Consider the following 21,774-nt stretch of genomic DNA (forward strand, 5'->3'; position numbering starts at 1 on the left):
TATCTGTCTTTTAGGCCCGTTCACACCAAGACCTAAGATAACAATATTCCACACACCAAAGCATTTTGTTTATTTTGTTATACTTTTTGTGTGCAGAAAAAAAATAAAGACTTTATTCAACAATTTTTTCTCTTCCATGTCAGTCTCTGACGCTGTTTACGTGAGAACCATGTGACGCAGGAGTCGACCAATAATACTGAGCCGTCTTTCTGACATAGAACCCGGAAGTGCCGCACTGTGTTTGCATCGTGGAAAGCATCGAGACTGACATGGAAGATTGCTGAATTGTTGAATAAAGTCGTTATTTTTTATTTATTTATTTATTTATTTTATTTTTGTGCACAAAAGTATTCTCTTCGTTTCATAACATTAAGGTTGAACCACTGTAGTCACATAGACTATTTTAATGATGTCTTTACTACCTTTCTGGGCCTTGAAAGTGGTAATTGCATTGCTTTCTATGGGGGATCAGAAAGCTCTAGGATTTCATCAAAAATATCTTAATTTGTGTTCCGAAGAGGAACAAAGGTCTTGTGGGTTTGGAACGACATGAGGGTGAGTACTTAATGACAGAATTTTCATTTCAACTATTTACCTTAAACATGGATTATAAAATTCTACCTTAATTATATGCCTTAAAGGGATAGTTCACCCAAAAATGAAAATTCTGTCATTATTCTCACCCTCAAGTTGTTCTAAAACTGTATAAAGTTTGTAGCTTATATATAATTATGAATAACTTCCAAACAGTTGTGGGGCACCATTGACTTCCATAGTATAGAAAAAATATGTTTGTTTACAAGCATTCTTTAAAATATCTTCCTTTATATTCAGCAGAACAAAGAAATTTATACAGGTTTGGAGGGGTGAGTAATAAATGATAACAGAATTTTCATTTTTGTGTGAACTATCCCTTTAATACTGCTTTCTCTGACCACTTTTATCTCTTTTTCCACTCAATGTCCACTAGATGGCGCTGTTTCAATGACTCCAGTTTGATGGGAATGAGCAGAGGTCTTTTCTTCTCCTCGGCGCCATTTTCAAACAGTGTTACCGCCACCGGAAGACCGTTCACCGTGGGTAGGGGAGGAAATCTGCAGTAGACACTGATGCTAACCTCAAACAGTTTCACAAAATGAAAGCGCTGAGGCGAAATACCCAAACAACAAGCAGCAAGCAGACTTTGCAGGGTTAATTGTTGCATCGTTTATTGTGTTCCCCCTGAGGAGTAAAGCTTTATTTCCGTGTGCCAGATATGCTGCAGAATGAAGACTGAAGCTAATACAGCAAACTTCCCTCTGAAGACAGACTGACAGTTTACGTAAACAACAACAAGCGTCGGAGTAAGTATGTTTTGTGAAAATTGTGTATTCATTTTAGGTAATATTAAATTGATTATTGTAACTCTATGGTCGCGTTTTAAAACGTAGTGAGTTGCCCACTTAGTAAGCAACGCACCAAAAAGTGCCGTCTAGTTTGGCAGCTCACTACAACCGATAAATATAGTCTGTTTTTGGATTTTATAGTTTCTATCTATTGTCTTGACTGCGTTGAAGCTCTCAGTGGTTCTGAAAAGCCACTCATTTATAATCTGATATATTTAACTGGCATGGACCCTATTGATCTTTAGTAAATCATGAAAGTTCAACAGTAGATGTATCAATAAGTTTTCAGTTTGCATTTATTTATGAAGGTATAATAAAGATATTAAATCAGCTGGTGTGTGAATGTTTCATATGCCATACAGTCTCTGTAATATCAGTGTTGGCTCGGTTGTTGTCATGTGAATTATTGTGTATGTAGAGCGGAGCGTATATTTGTGTTGAATGACCATGACGACCAGCGCAGAGCGGAAGTTCGTCAATCTGCGGAAGCGATTAGATCAGCTGGGCTACAGACAGCCGCTGGCCATTGAGAGTCTGCCACTGGTTGAGAAGCTCTTCAGGTGAATTCTGTGTACAGTATGCAGTATTATTCACACCAATAAAGTTTTTTTTTTCTTCTGGGCCGGTAGTTCAAATTTACTCTTGGCCTGCCATTATTTTCACTACCTCTGTGACAAATAATTGTTACTTTTTATTTTTGCCAACATATCTGTATGTGTCAGATAAAAAAGCTGACACAGATTAACATGTTAAAGGGATAGTTCACCCAAAAATGAAAATTCTGTCATCATTTACTGACCCTCAGGTTGTTCCAAACCTGTATAAATTTTTTTGTTCTGTTGAAAACAAAGGAAGATAATTTGAAGAAAGTTTGTAACCTGGCTACTTTGGGCCACCATTGACTTCCATAGTATTTTTTTTTCCTAATATGGAAGTCAATGGTGGCCCAAAGTAGCCAGGTTACAAACTTTCTTCAAATTATCTTCCTTTGTTTTCAACAGAACAAAGAAATTTATACAGGTTTGGAACAACCTGAGGGTCAGTAAATAATGACAGAATTTTCATTTTTGGATGAACTATCCCTTTAACTTTAGTTAATTGCTGCAAATAGTCTTCATAAAAAAAAAATACATGAAACATTTTATTAATGTATATAATATGTGAAACATGATTTGATGGAAGCATAACCAATCTGTTTTCTTTTATATCTCAGTGACCTGGTCCACACCACTGAGAGTCTCAGAAATGCTAAGATTGCTGCAGGAAAAACAGAAAAGGAGAGTCGGAATGTGGATGCTCTTCTGGAGCCGTATAAAGCTGAAAATGCCCGGATAGTCAGAGAAAACAACGAGCTGCACCTTGGGCTTTTGAAACTGAGAGAAGAGAAGGATCGGATCAGCAGGGGTACAGATTGGGTTTAATGCCTCAAATCCTGTTGCAAACGGATTTGATCTTTTTTAATCACATGGAATGGTTATAATAACCACTATTGTTCCGTTAACAGAGCTGAAGGCCTACATCAGGAAACTGGACCATGAAACCTCTGATCTGAAGTTCCTCAATAATCAGTATGTGCACAAAGTTCGGTCCCTTGAGAAGGACAGCAAAGCCAAGACGGAGCGTATCCTACAGCTCCAAGAAAAGAACATGCAAGCTGTTGTTCAGACACCAGGTTGGTTGGTACATTTTATGTAACGTTCCAGCTATGGTATTCACCTTTGTCTGTTTATGCTGCTATTAGAATAATTTATGATCAGTGACTAATTTAATTAGGAGGGAAGAAGCGATCAATCCCGTTTAGACGCCAGCGGATGCAGATAGATGAACTCCTCCCACCCTCCGGTGGCCCCATCCCTCCATCTGTGGCACAACCAGATGATCCGTACATCGCTGATCTTCTTCAGGTGGCTGATGACAGGTGTGGGGAAGAAAACAAAATGGAATCATAATAAATCAATTCTTTTGTAAATAATGCATTATAGGTAACACATTCAGTCTTTTTTTGAGGAATGAAAAGAAAAAAGCACCATTCAGTCTTAAGGAAAGAAAAGAAAAAAAGCATATATATATATATATATATATATATATATATATATATATATATATATATATATATAAAAACATATTATTAACATGAAATAAACATTTAAAAGTGAATATACTTATGTTTGTTAAAATAAAAACAAAATTTATAAATATACATAGCATTAGTTAAAAACAGTTTTTACAGTTTTTATAATAATAAAAAAATACATTGAATCTTTGTATAGAATCCAGGAGCTCCAGAAGGACGTGGCACAGCTCAAGCTTGACCTGGAGAGAGGGCAGGCTGGAATCAAACATCTCAACACACAGGTAAGTGTGCACTCACCTAAATTTCACATTTAATTACTGTGTTTCTTAGCTGCTGTTTTAATGTTTCAGGGGGCAGTTTTTTTTTTTTGCATAAGCTACTACTTGATTGCTTGGGGAGAACGACAGAGTGGTTAAAATTGTTAAAATGAAAGTGGAACTGAGAGTCCTCCTTAAACTTGTTTAATCCTTTTTATTTGAGACATCCTTTAGGAGCCCACATATATGCGCACTAATAAGTCATTACTAATAATAATATTATCTCTGTTATTTATTTATCATATATTAACAGTGTAACTTTGCTCATAACATTAACCCTTACGAATTTTCCTTGTGCTCTGTGGACAGGTGGAAGAGCGAGATAAAGAGATTGAGCGTCTGAATCGAGCTCTGGATGGTGGTCGACCTAATGATGTCATCTCTCTGGAGGCTCAAAACATCAGCAATGAAAAACTTATTGCTCATTTGAACCTGCAGGTAAACTGGATAACCATCTGGTAATTATTTTATCTTGTTTTGCAAATTATCTGACTGAGACCACCGAATCGAACGTGATTTCAGCCGAGAGGGACATCCCTTTCCCCCAGCTATGGCCCTGGTTACCAATACCAGTAAAATTTTGCAGTTCTCGGTACCAGATAAAAAAAAGTTGATCTTATTTACGGCATGTTTACACTTTGTTGGTTATTGAAAGGATTCATGAACATGCGGCTCACGCTGAACAAAACAAAGCCTTGTGCATTTTCAGCATTAAGTGGGTTCTGAGTAAAGCCGAGTTCAGACTGCACGATTTTCAAAGTAGTCGGGTCACTGTTCTTTTCACACTGCATGACTATCTTGGCCAGCATTCAGTCGCTGCTGTGTTCAAACTGCACAATGGATCGGCGACAGAAGGTTTCACACTGCATGACTTTACAATAGGAAGAATCGCCGACAACTCTGTCTGGAACGCAAACTACGTTTCACAACCAAACACGCGAGATGTGACAAGGAAACAACGCGATATCACGCGTGCAGGACCGGAGTTATTATTATTATTAAAAATGGTAGCCCGCAAGAAGCTTGCAATACGAGTTGCCTGTGCGCTGATTTGCAGCGAATACAAGAAAAAGAAAAGAAAAATATGGAGGAGGAAATGGTTGGGGAGACTGTGGATTGTGTGTTCTGCAACGAGAGTTGGAGGTAAATACATAACTTTTCAATGTGCTGCTGTTGCGAATGGTCAAACAAATGTTTGTGCTGTGGTTCTGTTTGATAGTAATTGTAATGTTTATGTGAATGAAGCCATGCTTGCTGATATTGTGGTCTATAACTCCTCCCCAAACTCCCCGCTGCTCTGTATCTTGCTCTCTCATTGGCTGTCAGTCATCGCCGATGTAGTTTTCAGTCAGAACACTTTTCACACAGCAGGATTTTGAATCGCCGACAGGTCCAGATATTTAGCATGCCAAATATCTCACGGGCGTCGGCGACTCGTCGGCAATTCTCTCAGATCGCGTCTTTGCTTGTTCACACTGCGTGATTGTCACTCGTGTGAACGAGCACCGATTTGCCTGTGATTTCGGGCATTTGTCGGTGATTTCTCAAAACCTGTTGGCGAGCCAAAATCGGAGCTAAAATCGTGCAATCTGAACTCGGCATAACTTACTGACTAGCACCTCCGATAGGCCATTGCATTCACACGCTCATCAGATATGATTGTGATTGGCTACAGTGCTCAACTCTTGTAAAAACACACTGTAAATAGAAACCTTTGACGAGCAGAGATTGTTAAAAAAAACATGAACGAGAGCATTTGAAAGCAGCATCTATTAACAGGTACCGAAATGTACTCAGTACTCAGTACAACCGGTACTGCAGAAATGCTGTAACTGTCAACTATTACCGTACCAGTACCGACTGGTACCGGTACGTTTGACAATCATAGTTCAGACTGATCCTTTTCTGTCTGCAGGTGTTTTTTCCATGTTGACGCTAACCCCCCCTCTGATAATAACTAATTTCCTCTTTCAGATAGAGTATCTGCAGGAGACCAACAGATCCCTGGAGCAGAGAATTGACGGACTGCAGCAGAGGAAGAAGACTGTGTCTAGTGAGGTGGCTGACCTGAGTGCTCGAAATCAAGAGCTGTGCCAGGAGCTCACTCAAATAGACCAGCTCGCCCAGCAGCTAGAGAAAGACAAAGAGATGGTTCTAGAGACTGCTGACATGGAGCTGGAAGAGGCCAAGGTAATCTCAGCGGGGTCTATACTTGTAAAAAAAAAAATTAAAGTAATTAAATTAAGCCTCATTGTTACTCTTAATGCGTGAGTTGGAATGAAACTGTTTTTCCAAAATATTGATATATAATTTTTGATTTTTAGCTGTTTTGTTAACATCTGCCTTTCTTTTTCTATTTATTTTTTTTGTTTGTTTGTTTCATTGCTTAAAGGGTTAGTTCACCAAAAAATGAAAATTCTGTCATTTATTACTCACCCTCATGCCGTTCCACACCCGTAAGACCTTCGTTAATCTTCGAAACACAAATTAAGATATTTTAGTTGAAATCCGATGGCTCAGTGAGGCCTCCATAGGGAGCAATGACACTTCCTCTCTCAAGATCCATAAAGGTACTATAAACATATTTAAATCAGTTCATCTGAGTACAGTGGTTCAATATTAATATTATAAAGCGTTTTTTTTTTTTTTGGTGCGCCAAAAAAAACAAAATAACGACTTATTTAGTGATGGCCGATTTCAAAACACTGCTTTCAGGAAGCATCGGATCATAAATGAATCAGTGTATCGAATCATGATTCAGATTGCGTGTCAAACTGCCAACGGCTGAAATCACGTGACTTTGGCTCCGAACAGCAGATTCGATACACTGATTCATTTATGCTCCGATACTTTGTGAAGCAGTGTTTTGAAATCAGCCATCACTAAATAAGTCGTTATTTTGTTTTTTTGGCACTCCAAAAATATTCTTGTTGCTTTATAATATTAATATTGAACCACTGTACTCACATGAACCGATTTAAATATGTTTTTAGTACCTTTTATGGATCTTGGGAGAGGAAGTGTCATTGCTCACTATGGAGGCCTCACGGAGCCATCTGATTAGGGCTGGGCGATATATCGCATGCGTTTGTCACGCGCATTTCGTCAGTAAAGCCGGTTCCCTGATTACCGCTAAATCGCCATCACCTGCTTTCAAATGGAGCGGCATTTAATAGACAGAACCGTAGATCACTGATAAGCCACGCAATATCACGTTCATTATCGCAGATGAATCGCCTTCGATAATGAACGCGATATTGGGTAGCTTGTCAGTGATCTACGGTACTGTCTATTAAAAGCCGCTCCATTTGAAAGCAGGTGATGGCGATTTAGCGGTAATCAGGGAACCGGCTTTACTGACGAAATGCGTGTGACAATCGCATGCGATATATCGCCCAGCCCTACATCTGATTTCAACTAAAATATCTTAATTTGTGTTCCGAAGATTAACGAAGGTCTTAGGGGTGTGGAACGGCATGAGGGTAAGTAATAAATGACAGAATTTTCATTTTTGGGTGATCTAACCCTTTAAAGAGCCCAGTGAGCCCAAATTGATCATGAGACCATTGCCACCAATGTTCTCTATGATCAACTTAGCTCACGATGCTTTTGGGAAAAACAGCCTAGGGCAATTATATAGACTATAATATCAGATTACATTTAATATGTGGTATAAAAAAAGATTTGCAGCATATATTAATTGTAATATTTTAATATTAGTAGTATTTATTTATATTAATTAATAATTAATAATACTGATCATAATATTAATATTTGGTCTCAATGTATTAATTCTTGGATTTTAATATTTTAAATATCTAGCTTTATGTAGTGATACTTATACTGACTCTATCTCTATCTCTGTCTCTAGAAAGAGATTCAGCGTCAACAGCGGGAGCTAGAGGACCTGGAGGAGGTCATCTCTACATTAAGACGGGTATGTGCATGGTCCACTGTCCACACAGCAGCGTGTGAAATGAGCTGTTAAATTAACCATCTGGTTCAGAACAGCACATTTATTCTGTCTGGACTGACATGACGTGGATGGTTTAATATAGCTCCTGTATAATGTTTTTGTTTACCATCTTTGTGTAAATAATTTAAAATGTCAATTAAAGATTTCTGACTGTAAGGAATGTCTTTCTATTGGATTGAATAATTATTAGCCTTTCAGATATCCCACTTTTTATTATTGGCCCATGGGCATTTTAAGTAATTTTGCAGTTAATTAATCTTAACACGCACACAAAAAATGTGTCTGTGTTTATCTGAAAATTGTTTTACAAGGATGACATGTAAATTAAAAACTGTATTTGGTTTCAGAAACCTAGGCATTTAAAAAAAAAAATGCAGTAGTAATAACACAATAATAAATTAACGACTATATTTATTTAAAAAAAAGGCCAAGAATGACCAATTAAAAAACATTTGCATCATCAAAATTTGAAGTACATACACCATCAGTTTTAACTGTGATTTAGGTGAGAGATTCAGTGAGAAAATTATATTTCATTGTTGCCTACAGCAGACAATGTTTTTACTAGCATGATTACTCATGCACAACCCTAGTGTTAATGCTTTATGGTCCATTAGACTCAGTCAAATGTCTAAAGCTTGCAATGATTTGTTGCAGGATATGGCAGATGGAGATCACGTGAAAGATCGTTTGAGGGATCAACTACTTGATCTTCAAGAACAGAATGACAAGATGGAGGGACTGATAAACTTTCTGGAAGAAGACAAAAAGAGACTTCAGGACAAAATAGAAGCAATTACACGGGCTGGTGAGATGTAACACTCGTCTTTATATATTAGTTGTGGGTAAAGTGATATATATGGTTTGTCATTTACCTGTTTAATTTTAGTGCTGTATTTGTTTCAGATAAGGAGATGATTCTAGAATTAGAGCGAATGCATGCAAGGCATGGGATGTGTGGCAAGGATCACTCTCCATCCCGTCTAGATGCCTTCGTGAAAAGTTTAGAGGAGGAAAGGGATTATTACAAACAGGAGGTGGAACGGTACCGTCTAGTTAGGGGCAGGACAGACAAAAGCCCCACCCCTAGTCCAGGCAGGGGGAGGAGCCCCAGAGGAAGAGGCAGCTGGTATGAAAAGGTGCGAGCTGACAGTTACTTCTTAATTACAATGATGATACATGGTTTAAGCAGGTTGTTAACAGATGCACAACCAGATGAAATGTAAATAAACCTTCCAGTTAACAATATACTTTTGGTTTGAAATAAATGAAAATGTGAATGAAAATGGAATGAAGAAATCTATATGAAAAATATTATTCAATGTGAAAATGTTAAATATATTACAATGAATTCTAATTGATATAATTACAATTATTTATGAATTATTTTATTACATCTATACATTTGTATGCAATATGCATTCATTATTCCTTATTACTTTTATTTTATACATCATAACTGATTTTCCAACAAGGCGGCAGGATTTTTTAAATTTTTTTTTTGTGGCCATTTTACGGATTATTGACTCTTTATATAAAGGTGCAATATGTACAAATTTTGCAGTAAAATATCCAAAAACCACTAGGCCAGTGTTAAATATTTTGTTCAGTTGAGTACTTACAATATCTCAAATGTTTGCAACTATTTGTAAATCGTGAGGAAAATTGCAATTTTAACCAAGGCTCCAGGACGTGTGAGGAGTCGCTTGTCAATTGCGTCATACCCGCGTTATCCTCGGTTTCCGGTTTTATTTTGTAGAAACCATGGAAACACCAAAGACGCTTTAATATTTATATGTTTTAATAGACAAGGGAACAACTGTTTGGTTACGTTTATAGACAGAAAACTAATTATTGTTATATAGCTCAACACGTTTAGTCTTATTGTTTAGGCTAAATCTAATTTTCTTGATTTTGAACAAGTGTCTCATAGCAGCCACTGAGCGACTCACAGAGTAACGTTATAACATCATTTTCAACACTCTCAAATGTATCTAATATGATAAACAGAGCTGCTTTACCTCATACTCATGACCAGAAAAGCGGAAGCGGCGCCGGCGACTGCGGCATAATAAAAGTTTAGCTGCTCGTGAGGCGTGTGTTGAGCAATCGCTCCAGCGGCCTTGTTCAACTCCCACAACACTTGGTCCTGCTCTGCTTCATACTACATTAATAATACTACATTAATAATCGCATCCATGAACATGATTTCTTCCCGGGTCCTATCCCAATTCTATTCCACCGTTCATTGAGGTGAAGACTATGTCCCAAGATTCCGCGCTCAAACTTGGCGTCATCAAGCTGTTTTGAATAGGCCTCTAGCGGACAGAAAATATTACATATTGCATCTTTAAGACAGTTATTTAAATTATTAAAATTATTTATCAAAATATCAGTATTGCACATGATTGGGCCAACCTTGCTGGGAAACTGACTATTTTTGTTTTTCTAGAGAGATGGTGATGCAGAGCTCTCTCGTGTAGTGAAGGAGAGGGATGAGCTACAGTCAGTGCTCCTGGGCTTTGAGAAACATATAGAGGACATCCAGACCAGAGTTAAACTACTGACTGCAGAGAGAGACCAGCTCAGCTCACAGTACCAGCAGGTGAGACACCACCTGCTACCTGCAAAGCTTTTCATCTGTTTGCTGTCTGAAATCAGAATGTCAGAATCTTCTTCATGTAACCATCACTTTGTGATTTACTCCAGCCAAAAATTATTTCATAATTTACTGTCTCTTGCTTCCAGCCAACTGTCATACTGGCATTCATGAGTTCACATTTAACGTAAACATCAGCATGTTGTGAAGTGCCACTTTTTGTATGAGCTTCACATTGTGCTGACATTTTACATCAAGTGTGAACTCGTGAATAAGCTGGCTGGAATTTGATAATTTAAATTTTTAAAAGTTAGTCAATATTAGTATTTTTCTCACACACACCTGTTGTTTCACTTCAGAAGGCATTGATTCATCCACTGCGGTCGTATCAATTACTGTTGCGCTATTTGCATGGTTTTTGAAGTGTCAACTTTTGCACATAATGCAACCTATCCACTTGCATTATATGGGCTCACAGTTGGATTATTATTCTAAAAATCTACATTTGTGTGTATCTGAAGAAAGTCAAACACGTTTGGAACTGGATGAGCATGAGTAAATAAATGATAACAGATATTTTATTTTTTGGTGAAGTATCCATTTAAGTTAAAGGTCCCGTTTTTCGTGTTTTTTTTGAAGCTTTGATTATGTTTATAGTGTGCAATATAACATGTGTTCATGTTTCGAGTGTGAAAAAACACAGTATTTTTCACATAATTTACTTATCTGTATACCGCTGTTTCCACTGTCATAAAAACGGGCTGATGACTTCCTTGTTCTATGAAGTCCCTCCTTCAGAAATACGTAACGAGTTCTGATTGTGTCAGCGGTTCCTGTGTTGTGATTCGACAGCAGTTTAGCGCATCTTGCCCGGAAAGGTCACGCCTCTTACCATAACGTGGAGATGCATGCGCTCAGTGTTATTGTAAACATGTCTTTAATTTTACCCTATCAATTTGAGCCGGAATCAGACCCGGTGATTGGACTGCGGGATGAAAATAACAGCGTTTCGACGACATGGCGTCAAACACACTCTACAAACGCAACTCTTGTGTATTCCTGTGGGCGGAGGTTAGTCAAAAAACTGTTTTAGTGACGTCATTAAAGAAGGAAGTAGAGGGATGTAGTCCAAACTGGCCGTTCGATGTAGGCGACTTCTGTTAAATAAAATATCTCGCTTGGCATTGAACTTTGAGCTTTAAAATTTTACAGATTTTATTTATACTCTAACAACAACATTACACACTAACTAAAGTTTGAAACATGGGATCACGAAGAACGGGACCTTTAAGATACACATCTAGCTGTTTTCTTGGGAAATAGCTGTGCATGTGATTTAAATATAGACTCAGGAGGAGCTGAGACGTGTCCAAAGGGAGCTTGAGTCCTCTGAACTCCAGCACAGGATCAGAGACGACAGTGAACAGACTGAAGCTGAACTCCAGAGAGTTACTGCTGAGAGAGACATGCTTAGAGACAGACTCAAGGTATGTGTCTGTGTGTTTGCAAATGAGTTTATTTTTTTTAGCAGACCATAAATAGCTCCCAAGTATGTACAAGCAGTTTTCTGTGGTTGGAGTCGTGCGTTTGGAATTCAGCAATACAGTTCTAAACTGTACTGCGCTTGTAGGTTGAGTGGTATAGCTGTGTGTTAAGGGGAAAGTTGCCAAAAATAAAGCTGCCAGTGTTTTTTTTTTTTTCTTTTTCCTCTCTTTCTCTTTACAGGTTACCCAGAGCTCAGCTCTAACAGACCGAGGACAAGAGGAGATCAGGATTTTTGACCTGGAGAACACTATTGAGATGGTACAACACTAATAGTGCTTGAACTGTTTATAGTTTCACAAACATGACTAGTGTTTTTGTGTTTAGTCATGTCTGGATAGTTATGAGCTAATTCCAAATGCTATTTTTGTGCCCTTTAATACCATTTTGTGCCCTTAAATGATGCATCTCATAATATGCATTACTGTGTGTAGCTGGAGAGAGAGAAGGCTGATCTGCGCACTCAGGTCGCTGTGCTGAAGGAGAGTCGTGTTGCTGTTGAGAAGGAGCTGAAGTCTCAGTCAGCAGTGCTAGTGCAGAATGTAGAGGAGGCCACACAGCACAGAGTCGAGATCGGTGCGCTCAGGTCTGTGTGTTTGTGTACCATCACTGTAGACTGGCATTTATGCCTGTCGTACTTGTGCTTAAATATGTGCCACCCAAATTCCAAAGCAGCTTGATATTTCATATTTGTTTCTGTGTGTTTGTGTGTGTGTTTAGGCTTCTGCAGGAGCAGATGGAGCAGTCTCTCTCAGATGTTCAGCACAGATTATCTGTGAAGACCAGTGAACTGCAGGCAGCTCACCAACAGATCGACAAACTAGAAGAGAAAATCGGTGTGTTTTTCTTGCAGTGTTGCACTCTTTGTTGCACTAATTTACTAAAATGCACACCTTTATCTGATTATTATCTGTTGTCTCTTCTTTCCTGTTTTCTCTCATGCATCTCTGTATTAGGGGTGTCAGAAGTACCGTTACTTCATTACTAAGCCAATACTAATTTAGGTTACACATTATTTACTTTATTAGTGTCCTTGTTACAGTGTAATTACACAAATAAGCACTGAGCAATATTAATAACTTCTACTATTCATATGGGTTTGGTTTAGGTTTAGTTGCTTGTAATTATGCATTGTAATTATAATTTACTATGAATACAATAGTAAGTACATGTAACGTGTAACAGGTTACAGGGTCTTTATCTGAATAATTGAGAAGTTGAGAGCAATGTTTACATAACTGGGAAATGATTGAAGGCAACATGCCATTGTTTAAATTACATACTTATTTAAATTCAGTAATTAATATTTATGCTATTATTATTATTTTTTATTTAAATGTTTTTTAAATGAGTTGATTTATCCATGTTTAATATGTCTCTGGACATACTGGACAGATGGATGCTCAGGCTTGTTAGGTTGGGTAGAATCTGCGATCTCTGACCCAGTTCATTTGCTTGGGTCCATGGCTACTATAAGCTGTGTTTTCCACCAACTGGCATCCCTGGCAGTGTGCGGCATCTCACAGACCAAAACGAAAACATTCCGACATGGAACTCACATTTCGAATGTGAACTGATGCATGATTCCTAAATATCTGCAAACATATTATGATATTTTTATGCTTTAGTATAGTCATTAACACACCATTAACAGTCACTTGTCGCCACCTACTAGTGTAATGATGTAATTAATACAATAGTTATTTGAAGCGCCAAGTTACTTTCAAAAGGCGATTTGCTCTATTTTGATCCCGACTGTAGACATCAGTGTTTATATCTGAACTATAAACTTTTATCCCAGTACTTCTGTAATAATTCAAATGTTTGTAACAGAAATAATGATACTGTGTGATTGAAAAGACTATGAAGCTGTTTCATACCTATACATGATAACTGCTCTCTCTAGGTCAGCAGCTTATTTAAATCGCTGTGATCGTACTTGCCAAAGGATTAATAGACATAGCAAAACTGTTGTCATTTAGGAATAAGATTTTGAATCGAGATCATGATCTTTTAACAATTAATCGTGCAGCTCTAATAGATAATGTGTTGTGTGGAAAGAAGATTCTAAATGCTGTGTTATTGTGCAGCTGATCTGAGTAGACATGGTTCATCTCAGAAGGATGAGGTTGCAACTCTGCAGAACACAATAGCATCTCTAGACAGAGAGAAAGATGCCCTGCAGGACGATGTGGACCAGAAGACTGAGAGTGTGGTGCTGCTACAGGAGGAGATCCACAGGAAGGTACTGCTGATACTCAGCACACAGTATGAGGGGACGTCTTATTACAGCGCTGTTGTCAATACAGAATGTTTGGTCATATTTGTAGAGAAGATAACTAGTTGCATTCAGTAAATTATTGAACATTTTTGTGGTACTGCTTCATAAAGTAAGTTTTGATCTACAGGAAAAGACTCTGTTGGAAGTCCGGCTAACAGTCACTGACTTGGAGAACTCTTTGGAGTAAGTGTCTGTTTTCTGTTGTTAAAATGTATGTTCTCAGAATGATGGGATGTTTCTGCCTTGTTAGAAAGGAATGGAAGGTCTTCAGTGTTTTTTTGTGACATATATTTTAGTCAGCTGAAGGGGGCGTTGAGCAGTCGAGAGAGGGAAATCGCTAGCCTACGCAGACAGCTGGATCAATCACAAGAGGAACTCTCAACGGTTAGTCGAGACAGAGAGGTCGCGCTGAGAGAGAACCGCAGGTTACAGGATGATCTGGCCACCATGACCAGAGAAAATCAGGTACACGCCAGTAGATGAGAAAAGTGAACCCACTCCTGTTCAAGTGACATTTGTGACCAGTGAACATTTCACTTGCTCACATTTTTGTGTCCCTTTCTCCAGGCTGTGCATGCAGAAATGCAGGAAGCTCTGAATGAGAGGGATGAACTGAAGCTCAGAGTTCATTCGTACATCTCTGAGGTGGCGCGGATAGAAAGCCTAATGGCTGCCAAGGTGAGAGATGGAGAGGAAAAACATTCCAGCAATTTGAAATGACATGTTGAAATCATGTCAATATTACCGGTTTATGATAAAAAAATTATTATATTAAAACAAAAAAATTAAAAACGTAATCACCAAAATGTTAAGTCATGAAAGGTGACTTAGTTATTTTCTCAAAGGTAAATATGTTTTTATAAAACCTCCTTACCCATAGTAAAATCATTGTCGCACAATTAAGTGCATTATTGCTTTTTTTAAAACATTGGCAAAAGCAATTTGATTAAAGATGCTATTGTTCAATAAATAGTTAAATTAAACTGATTAGGGGTCTTCAGCAGGTGGTCACTGCGGCCAATTATCAATTATTGTTTGATCCCAAACTTATTTTCATGGAAAAATTAATATTAATAAAAATACTAATTGGAAAAAAGTTCAGTTAAATGCAGAATTAAATTCAATTGAATTTCATTGCATATCAAATGCATATATAGTCATTTAGCAACTACTTTAGTTTGTTTTTGCACTGATGCTGGTTTATCCATGTTGTGTATAGGAACAGGAGAACAGGGACATGCTGGAGCGTTTTCGAAACATCCACACTGAGTCAGAGGATAGAGAGCTGAAGCTGCAGCAGGCCGAAGGGCTAAACAACTCCATTAGATTGGAGCTGCTTTCATCAGACACGGAGCGCAGGCACCTCAGAGAGAGAGTCTCACTGCAGGACAGAGAGATACAGGAGGTACGAGTGACATGAGGAGCACGCTAAGGGGCTGTTTACCTGACACCGATATCAACTAAAAATGGAAAACTTCTTATGCGTTTTGGCTGTTCATTGGCGATGAACAGCCAAAACGCATGATTCTCCCCACGATAAGAATTAGTCTTCCTGCAATAATAACGATAAAGCCTAGTTGATGATGTATTTCTGTGTGGACCCTTTCGCAGCTCGTGCAGAGCGAAAACAACTATGGTGGAAGGCAGACATGAAGCTAAGAAGGAGTTTATCACTAAACGAGGAGCTACCTCTACAATCTGGAACTGGTACACACAGATATATGTTCACTCGCCGAACACTCTGAGTGAGTGAGAGTTTCGCGATCTGTAAAGCAGACTATTTCAGTTCATCTCAATGAATGCACAGTGTATTTGACGCACAGTAAACACTAGTGTAAGGCACCCAACTCGCCGTCGCTTTGTTGAGTGCTCAGTGTTTCTCACACAATCAAAGAGAGAGCAAGGGACTTTGACTTTCCACACAGAACTGACGTGCTACATGTAAACGATATTATTTGTTGTATTTTCCTGTAAAAATAATGTTCATTGAGAACATAACACCGGTTTGTCCCGTAGTGGGTGGTAATGTAATTGATTTGAATTATTGTGTGATGTTTTTTTAGCACAGTTGCACTATTTGAACATTATCTGCACTTTTACAGAAGAAAAGTATATCTGCAACTTTTCCATTTCTGCAAGGCTGGTGTTTGGATTTTTACTGGGGTTTTTCTTTTATTCTTTTATGTAATTTGTGTATTACAGGGGCCTATTTGATGATGGATACGTTTTACTTTAGATCAAAGTTTGTGTTTATGAGACTTGTAAAACTGCATGCAGCTATCCTTTGTAGCCAAAAACAGTGGAGAATGGTAATATTTATATTGTCATTGATATTTTTATTGCTATTGCAATAAATACCAGAAAATAGTGTGATATATTTTTAAGTCCATATCGCCCATCCCTACTGTTCATTACACAGCAATGCTGTTTTGGGGGCCTGAAAATGCAAACTTTTGAAAACTGGTTTCAAACTGCAAGTTTTTGAAAACGATACATTTATTTTCTCAGTGTAAACTACAAAAATGCATATTTATGTAAACATTGACATCATGCACATGCATATTACATGTTTTTCTATAGTACGTAGTTTTTCTTTACAAAGTGACATCGCCAACTATTGACGTGGCATGCAAAATACAGCGTTTTTAGTTGTTTTCTCGGTGTCATGTGAATGGGGATCATTTTGGCAACGTTGTCACCTGTACATGGAAAAAAAGGAAAAACTTTTCTGTTTTTAGTACATCATTGTCATGTAAACATACCCTAAATGGTTTCTATTGCCTCATAACCTGTGTTTTCTCTCAGCACTTGAATGCTCTGCAAGCATATGAAGCTCAGGTGTCATCGCTGGCACGGGCAATGTCTCGTTTGGAAGAGGAGGTCCAGGCGGCTCGAGCCGAGAAAGCCTCAGTTTTGGCAGATCTGGCCTCTGTCAGAGAACTGTGCGTTAAGCTCGACTCTAGCAAAGAGCTCACCGTTCGCCAGCTGACGGCTAAGAGCATGGAGCTGGAGAGAGTAAGACTTACACGCACACCATTCGCCCATGTCAACTTCATCTTTAGAAAGGGTTTGAAAGTAAGTGAATGTACAACTAACTAAAAGTACATTTTTAACACCAACCTCAGGTGACGGGTGAACTGGAGGATGTGCGCTCTGAGATGGAGCTTCTGAAAAAGCAGCTGGACAGCGAGCGTCGGACGGTACGCAATCTTGAGACTCTGCTCTCTACCAATCGACAGAAGGAGTTTCAGACGCACCTGAGTGCCAGCGAGAAAGAGTCTGAGCTCAAAGTGTTGAAGGACCGCCTCGTTCTCGCTGACAGCAAAACGTAAGTGGAAAAACAATGAGCAAATGTGCCATTTATGTTTTTTTGTTTTGTTTAGTTTTTTTTGTTAGTACTACTGTTAAAAAATTTAGTTGGTAAGATTTTTTTAAATGATTTTGAAAGAAGTCTCTTATGCTCTTCAAAGCTGAATTCATTTGATCAAAAATATGATAAAAACAGTAATATTGTGAAAAATTTAAAATAATTATTTCCTATTTTAAAATGTAATGATGCAAAGCTGAATTGTCAACATCATTACTTCAGTCTTCAGTGTCACATGATCTTTCAGAAATCATTCTAATATGCTGATCTAATGCTCAAGAAATGTATTACTTATTATTATCAATGTTAAAAACTGTTGTGCTGCTTAATATTTTTGTGGAAACCATGATTCATTTAAGATTGTTTGATTGATATAAAAACTCGTGCACGAGTATTGGTATACGAGTGTTTGTTTACCACCGGCATTCGCTGTGTCGTGTTAGTGGATTCATTATGTCGGACTCACCGCAGGTAACTCATAATCTGCAGTTGTTACTCCTGACAAAAACATTGCATGCGGCGCCTGTGGAGTGTGGAAAGTTACTGAAGCGCGCACGTCTCTCACAAGGAACGTAATGGCAGTGATTGACAAGCCAGAGGGCCAATCGTTTATGCGATGATCGCGTAAACAATTGGCTGATGTTTTTAAGGCCCTACCTCATGCACAGATGATGTATATTAATAATATTCCTTTCAGTGCACCTAATAAATAGTCTTTTATCAGTTAGTAAAGACAGTTTCAAGTAATATTGCAAAAATGTATAAAAAAACAGCCTCTTTAGCACCTTTAAAACTAAATCGTATATGTAAAAACTTTACTTGATGTTACTTGATTTATGTATAACGAATGGTACATTTATTACAGGATGTTTACAGGATAAAAAGTTTACTGTGCACAAACATCCAAAGCGCATGCCCAGAAAGCCGTGTCTCGCCCTCATGTCATTCCACACATGTACGACCTTCATTCATCTTTAGAACACAAATTAAGATATTTTTGATAAAATCCGATTGCTCAGTGAGGCCTGCATTGCCAGCAAGATAATTTCTTTTTTTCAATGGCCAGAAAGGTACTAAAACATCTTTAAAACAGTTCATGTGACTACAGTGGTTCAACCTTAATATTATAAAGCGACGAGAATACTCTTTGTGCACCAAAAAACAAAAACATAAAAAAAATATATAAAAATAGCGACTTTATTCAGCAATATCTAGTGATGGGCGATTTCAAAACACTGCTTCATGAAACTTCTAAGCTTTACGAATCTTTGGTTTTGAATCAGTGGTTCAGAGCGCATATCAAACTGCCAAAGTCACGTGAACTATTGAAATTTCTAAACAGACTAAGCTCGTTTATTGAAATCACGCTCCGAACCACTGATTCAAAACAAAAGATTAGTAAAGCTTTGAAGCTTCATGAAGCAGTGTTTTGAAATCGCCCTTCGCTAGATATTGTTGAATAAAGTCATTGTTTTGTTTTTTTGGCGCACAAAAAGTATTCTTGTTGCGTTACAATATTAAGGTTGAACCACTGTAGTCACATGAACTGTTTTAAAGATGTTTTAGTACCTTTCTGGGCATTGAAAAAGGAAATGATCTTGCTGGCAACGCAGGCCTGACTGAGGCATCAGATTTTATCAAAAATGTCTTCATTTGTGTTCCGAAGATGAACGAAGGTCTTACAGGTGTGGAACAACATGAGGGTGAGTAATTAATGACTGAATTTTCATTTTTGGGTGAAATAATCCTTTAAAGGGACAGCAGTTTGATAAACCTGCTTCTGTGTTTTTCATGTTAATCAAACAACAAAAGACAAAGAAATCACTCACTGCTCTTGACTGAATTACTTTTGTAACTTTAATAAAGATTCATCTATATTTAATTTATACAGTGAAGGCTACGCAGTGTTATTTTACATTTGATTACTTTATTTAAATTCTGTACCTGAAAACTACTGTTAGACCTACCGAAAAACCTGAAAAGCAGTGTTTATTTCATTTGTATCTTTGCTCTATTGTATTTATTTTTGCTATTTGTAATTGGATTATTTGTTCTTATTTTATTACTGACTGATAATTTACATTAATTAGTGAAAGTAACACAAGATTATACATTTTAACGGGCATAATTAAACATGAAAATAACTGAAGGAAATATACATTTGCTAAACAAATTAAACCAACGAATATGATTCATATTCTTTTCGTTTCTCTACCTAATATATTTAAAATTTACAAATGCAATGAAAATACAGGTATTGACGAGTACCAAAATAATCAGCCTCCATCTGGAAAAAGTGTCGTTGCATCCCTAAAAATAATAGATTAAAAATAGATCAAACTACATCATTGGTATGTGTTTTAAAGAGGACCAAATGTAATGAAATCCTTTACAAATAGGAAGGATTAAGCAGATGCTCCACACACACTGATCTGTAGGGCTACAACAACTAATCAGTATAATATAAAAAGTAATTGATGAATTTCATTATCGATTAGGCATGGAGACCCTCGGTCAGTGATGTCACTTTACAGTAGTGCAAAATGCATTTGTGTGATTAAAATGCATTTGAAAAATAGAGGAGGCCACAGAGCTTCTGTACACAAGTTGTCCAGAGAAAGGAATAAGGGATCATTGGGAAACAGAACAGATGGAGGCAAACAAGCCCCACCTGGTCATTTAGAGGGGAGCAAACTACATGTTTGTTAACTGACAGTGCTCTAAAACATCAGGCGGCTATATATGTGTGTGTGTGTAGATTGATTATACAATGTGTGGAGTAATTCTGCCAATGTTTTATGTGTAATCGCATTATTTATTGTTTCCTGTTAGAGTCTGTTATACAGGGAACTGTGTAAAGCATTTGTCTTTGGCATACACAGAGCACTGTGTCCTCTTTAAGGCTGCATAAAGAGTCCATTGAATGTTGCTTTCCTCCAAACAAGCAGTTTCTCAATAGTGTTTCCTAGTGCAAGTGTGCAGTTGCCATGGCGATAGCAGCATGTAGAACAAACAGACATCAATCAAATAAGGATGTTTTACTGCAATTTTTCGACATCTCAAAATGTATGTGTCTTCATAGGGCTGGTCATGCTAGAGAGGTTTCTCAGCTGCGTGGAAAAGTGTCTCAACTACAGACAGAAATGGACGTCCTAAAGAGACAGCTAACCACTGAGCGCTTTGAAAGGTGAGACAAAAAGTACTGAGCTTCCTAACCATCTTCAAACCATTTGAAATAGTCTACATAATAAATTTCTTGCATGTGCCTGGCTGCTATGATCTTGGTATGCTGATTTGTGAAATGTTGATGAATGTGTGGCATTGTTTTTTTTTGTGGTAGGGAGAGAGCTGTGCAGGAAATGCGCAGACAGGGCTTATCTTTCTCTTCACTGCGAAGCTCTTCCCCTCTCAGCACCTCTCTCAGTCCCCGGCCTACTTCTCCTGAGCGCTCCATCCTCCGCACACCAGAGCACTCCGCAGACAAGACACCAGAAAAGTGAGGATTACTTGAAACATGCTTGTAAAAGTGCTGCAGATATTATTTCTTGTGTGATGTTCATAACCGTGCTTGTATGATTTAAAGTAATCTGTTTAACTTCACATTTTTCAGAAGTGTAAGCTTTAAGGAGTAGCAGAAAAGGAAATGATTCATCGCAGCCCATCACGTTTGTGCTGACACAAAACAGACGTGTGGAAGATTCTTGTTTAATCAGTTCTGAAGAAACTTTGTGTTGGGCCAGAAATGTCTCTGAGATCAGTCTAGAAGATATTTTCTTGGGCTTCTAAAAGGGAAGTACTTGTATATTTATTTAAGGTCAAAGGCAAAATTATGCCACCAAAGCCAATATGTAGAGCAGTGTTGATGTTAAAATCATACACTTTGTAATAACATGAAAGAATTTGTATTGCAGTAGTTGTATTGTCATTATTGTTCTTAATATTTTTGGACTTTGTAATTGAAAACGAGGCAGCTTGTAGCACTTCATGTATTTACATGGCAGACCTTTTCTAACAAGTTAAATATTAAAACTGTTCTAAAACATGCCTGAAGTGAGAAGTGAAATAAAGTAATAAAAGTGACCAAAGAGGTCTTCAGAAAGTTATTTCCATGTTACTCAGGGCTATGTTAAATGTCACACTACCACTCCAACCTGTGTTTTATATGTTTATGTATGTATAATTTATGTTTACTACTTAACTTAATGAATAAACATGCATAGTTTTTAATATAAT

General features: G+C 37.7%; 1 protein-coding gene across 2 annotated transcripts; it reads left to right on the forward strand.

Annotated features, from left to right (window-relative positions):
• Nucleotides 1–1,017: 1,017 nt before the first annotated feature.
• On the forward strand, nucleotides 1,018–21,773 carry cep135 (centrosomal protein 135). 2 transcript variants are annotated; one of them, XM_048206411.1, is made up of 26 exons: nucleotides 1,018–1,343; nucleotides 1,804–1,945; nucleotides 2,599–2,789; nucleotides 2,890–3,057; nucleotides 3,159–3,303; nucleotides 3,656–3,740; nucleotides 4,086–4,214; nucleotides 5,751–5,966; nucleotides 7,648–7,713; nucleotides 8,410–8,560; nucleotides 8,659–8,891; nucleotides 10,205–10,357; nucleotides 11,698–11,838; nucleotides 12,077–12,154; nucleotides 12,328–12,479; nucleotides 12,614–12,729; nucleotides 13,984–14,138; nucleotides 14,302–14,357; nucleotides 14,471–14,639; nucleotides 14,742–14,852; nucleotides 15,394–15,579; nucleotides 16,980–17,189; nucleotides 17,300–17,502; nucleotides 20,624–20,728; nucleotides 20,882–21,037; nucleotides 21,152–21,773. In XM_048206411.1, the coding sequence occupies exons 2-26, from the start codon at nucleotides 1,827–1,829 to the stop codon at nucleotides 21,171–21,173; spliced, it is 3,516 nt and encodes a 1,171-aa protein (XP_048062368.1). In that variant the 5' UTR covers nucleotides 1,018–1,343; nucleotides 1,804–1,826; the 3' UTR covers nucleotides 21,174–21,773. The 2 variants fall into 2 exon arrangements, with proteins under 2 accessions (XP_048062368.1, XP_048062370.1); XM_048206413.1 differs by lacking the exon at nucleotides 21,152–21,773 and having other exon boundaries at nucleotides 20,882–21,041.
• The last annotated feature ends 1 nt before the right edge of the window (nucleotide 21,774 follows it).

This window comes from Megalobrama amblycephala, linkage group LG11, assembly GCF_018812025.1.
Source record: "Megalobrama amblycephala isolate DHTTF-2021 linkage group LG11, ASM1881202v1, whole genome shotgun sequence".
Taxonomy (NCBI): Eukaryota; Metazoa; Chordata; class Actinopteri; order Cypriniformes; family Xenocyprididae; genus Megalobrama; species Megalobrama amblycephala.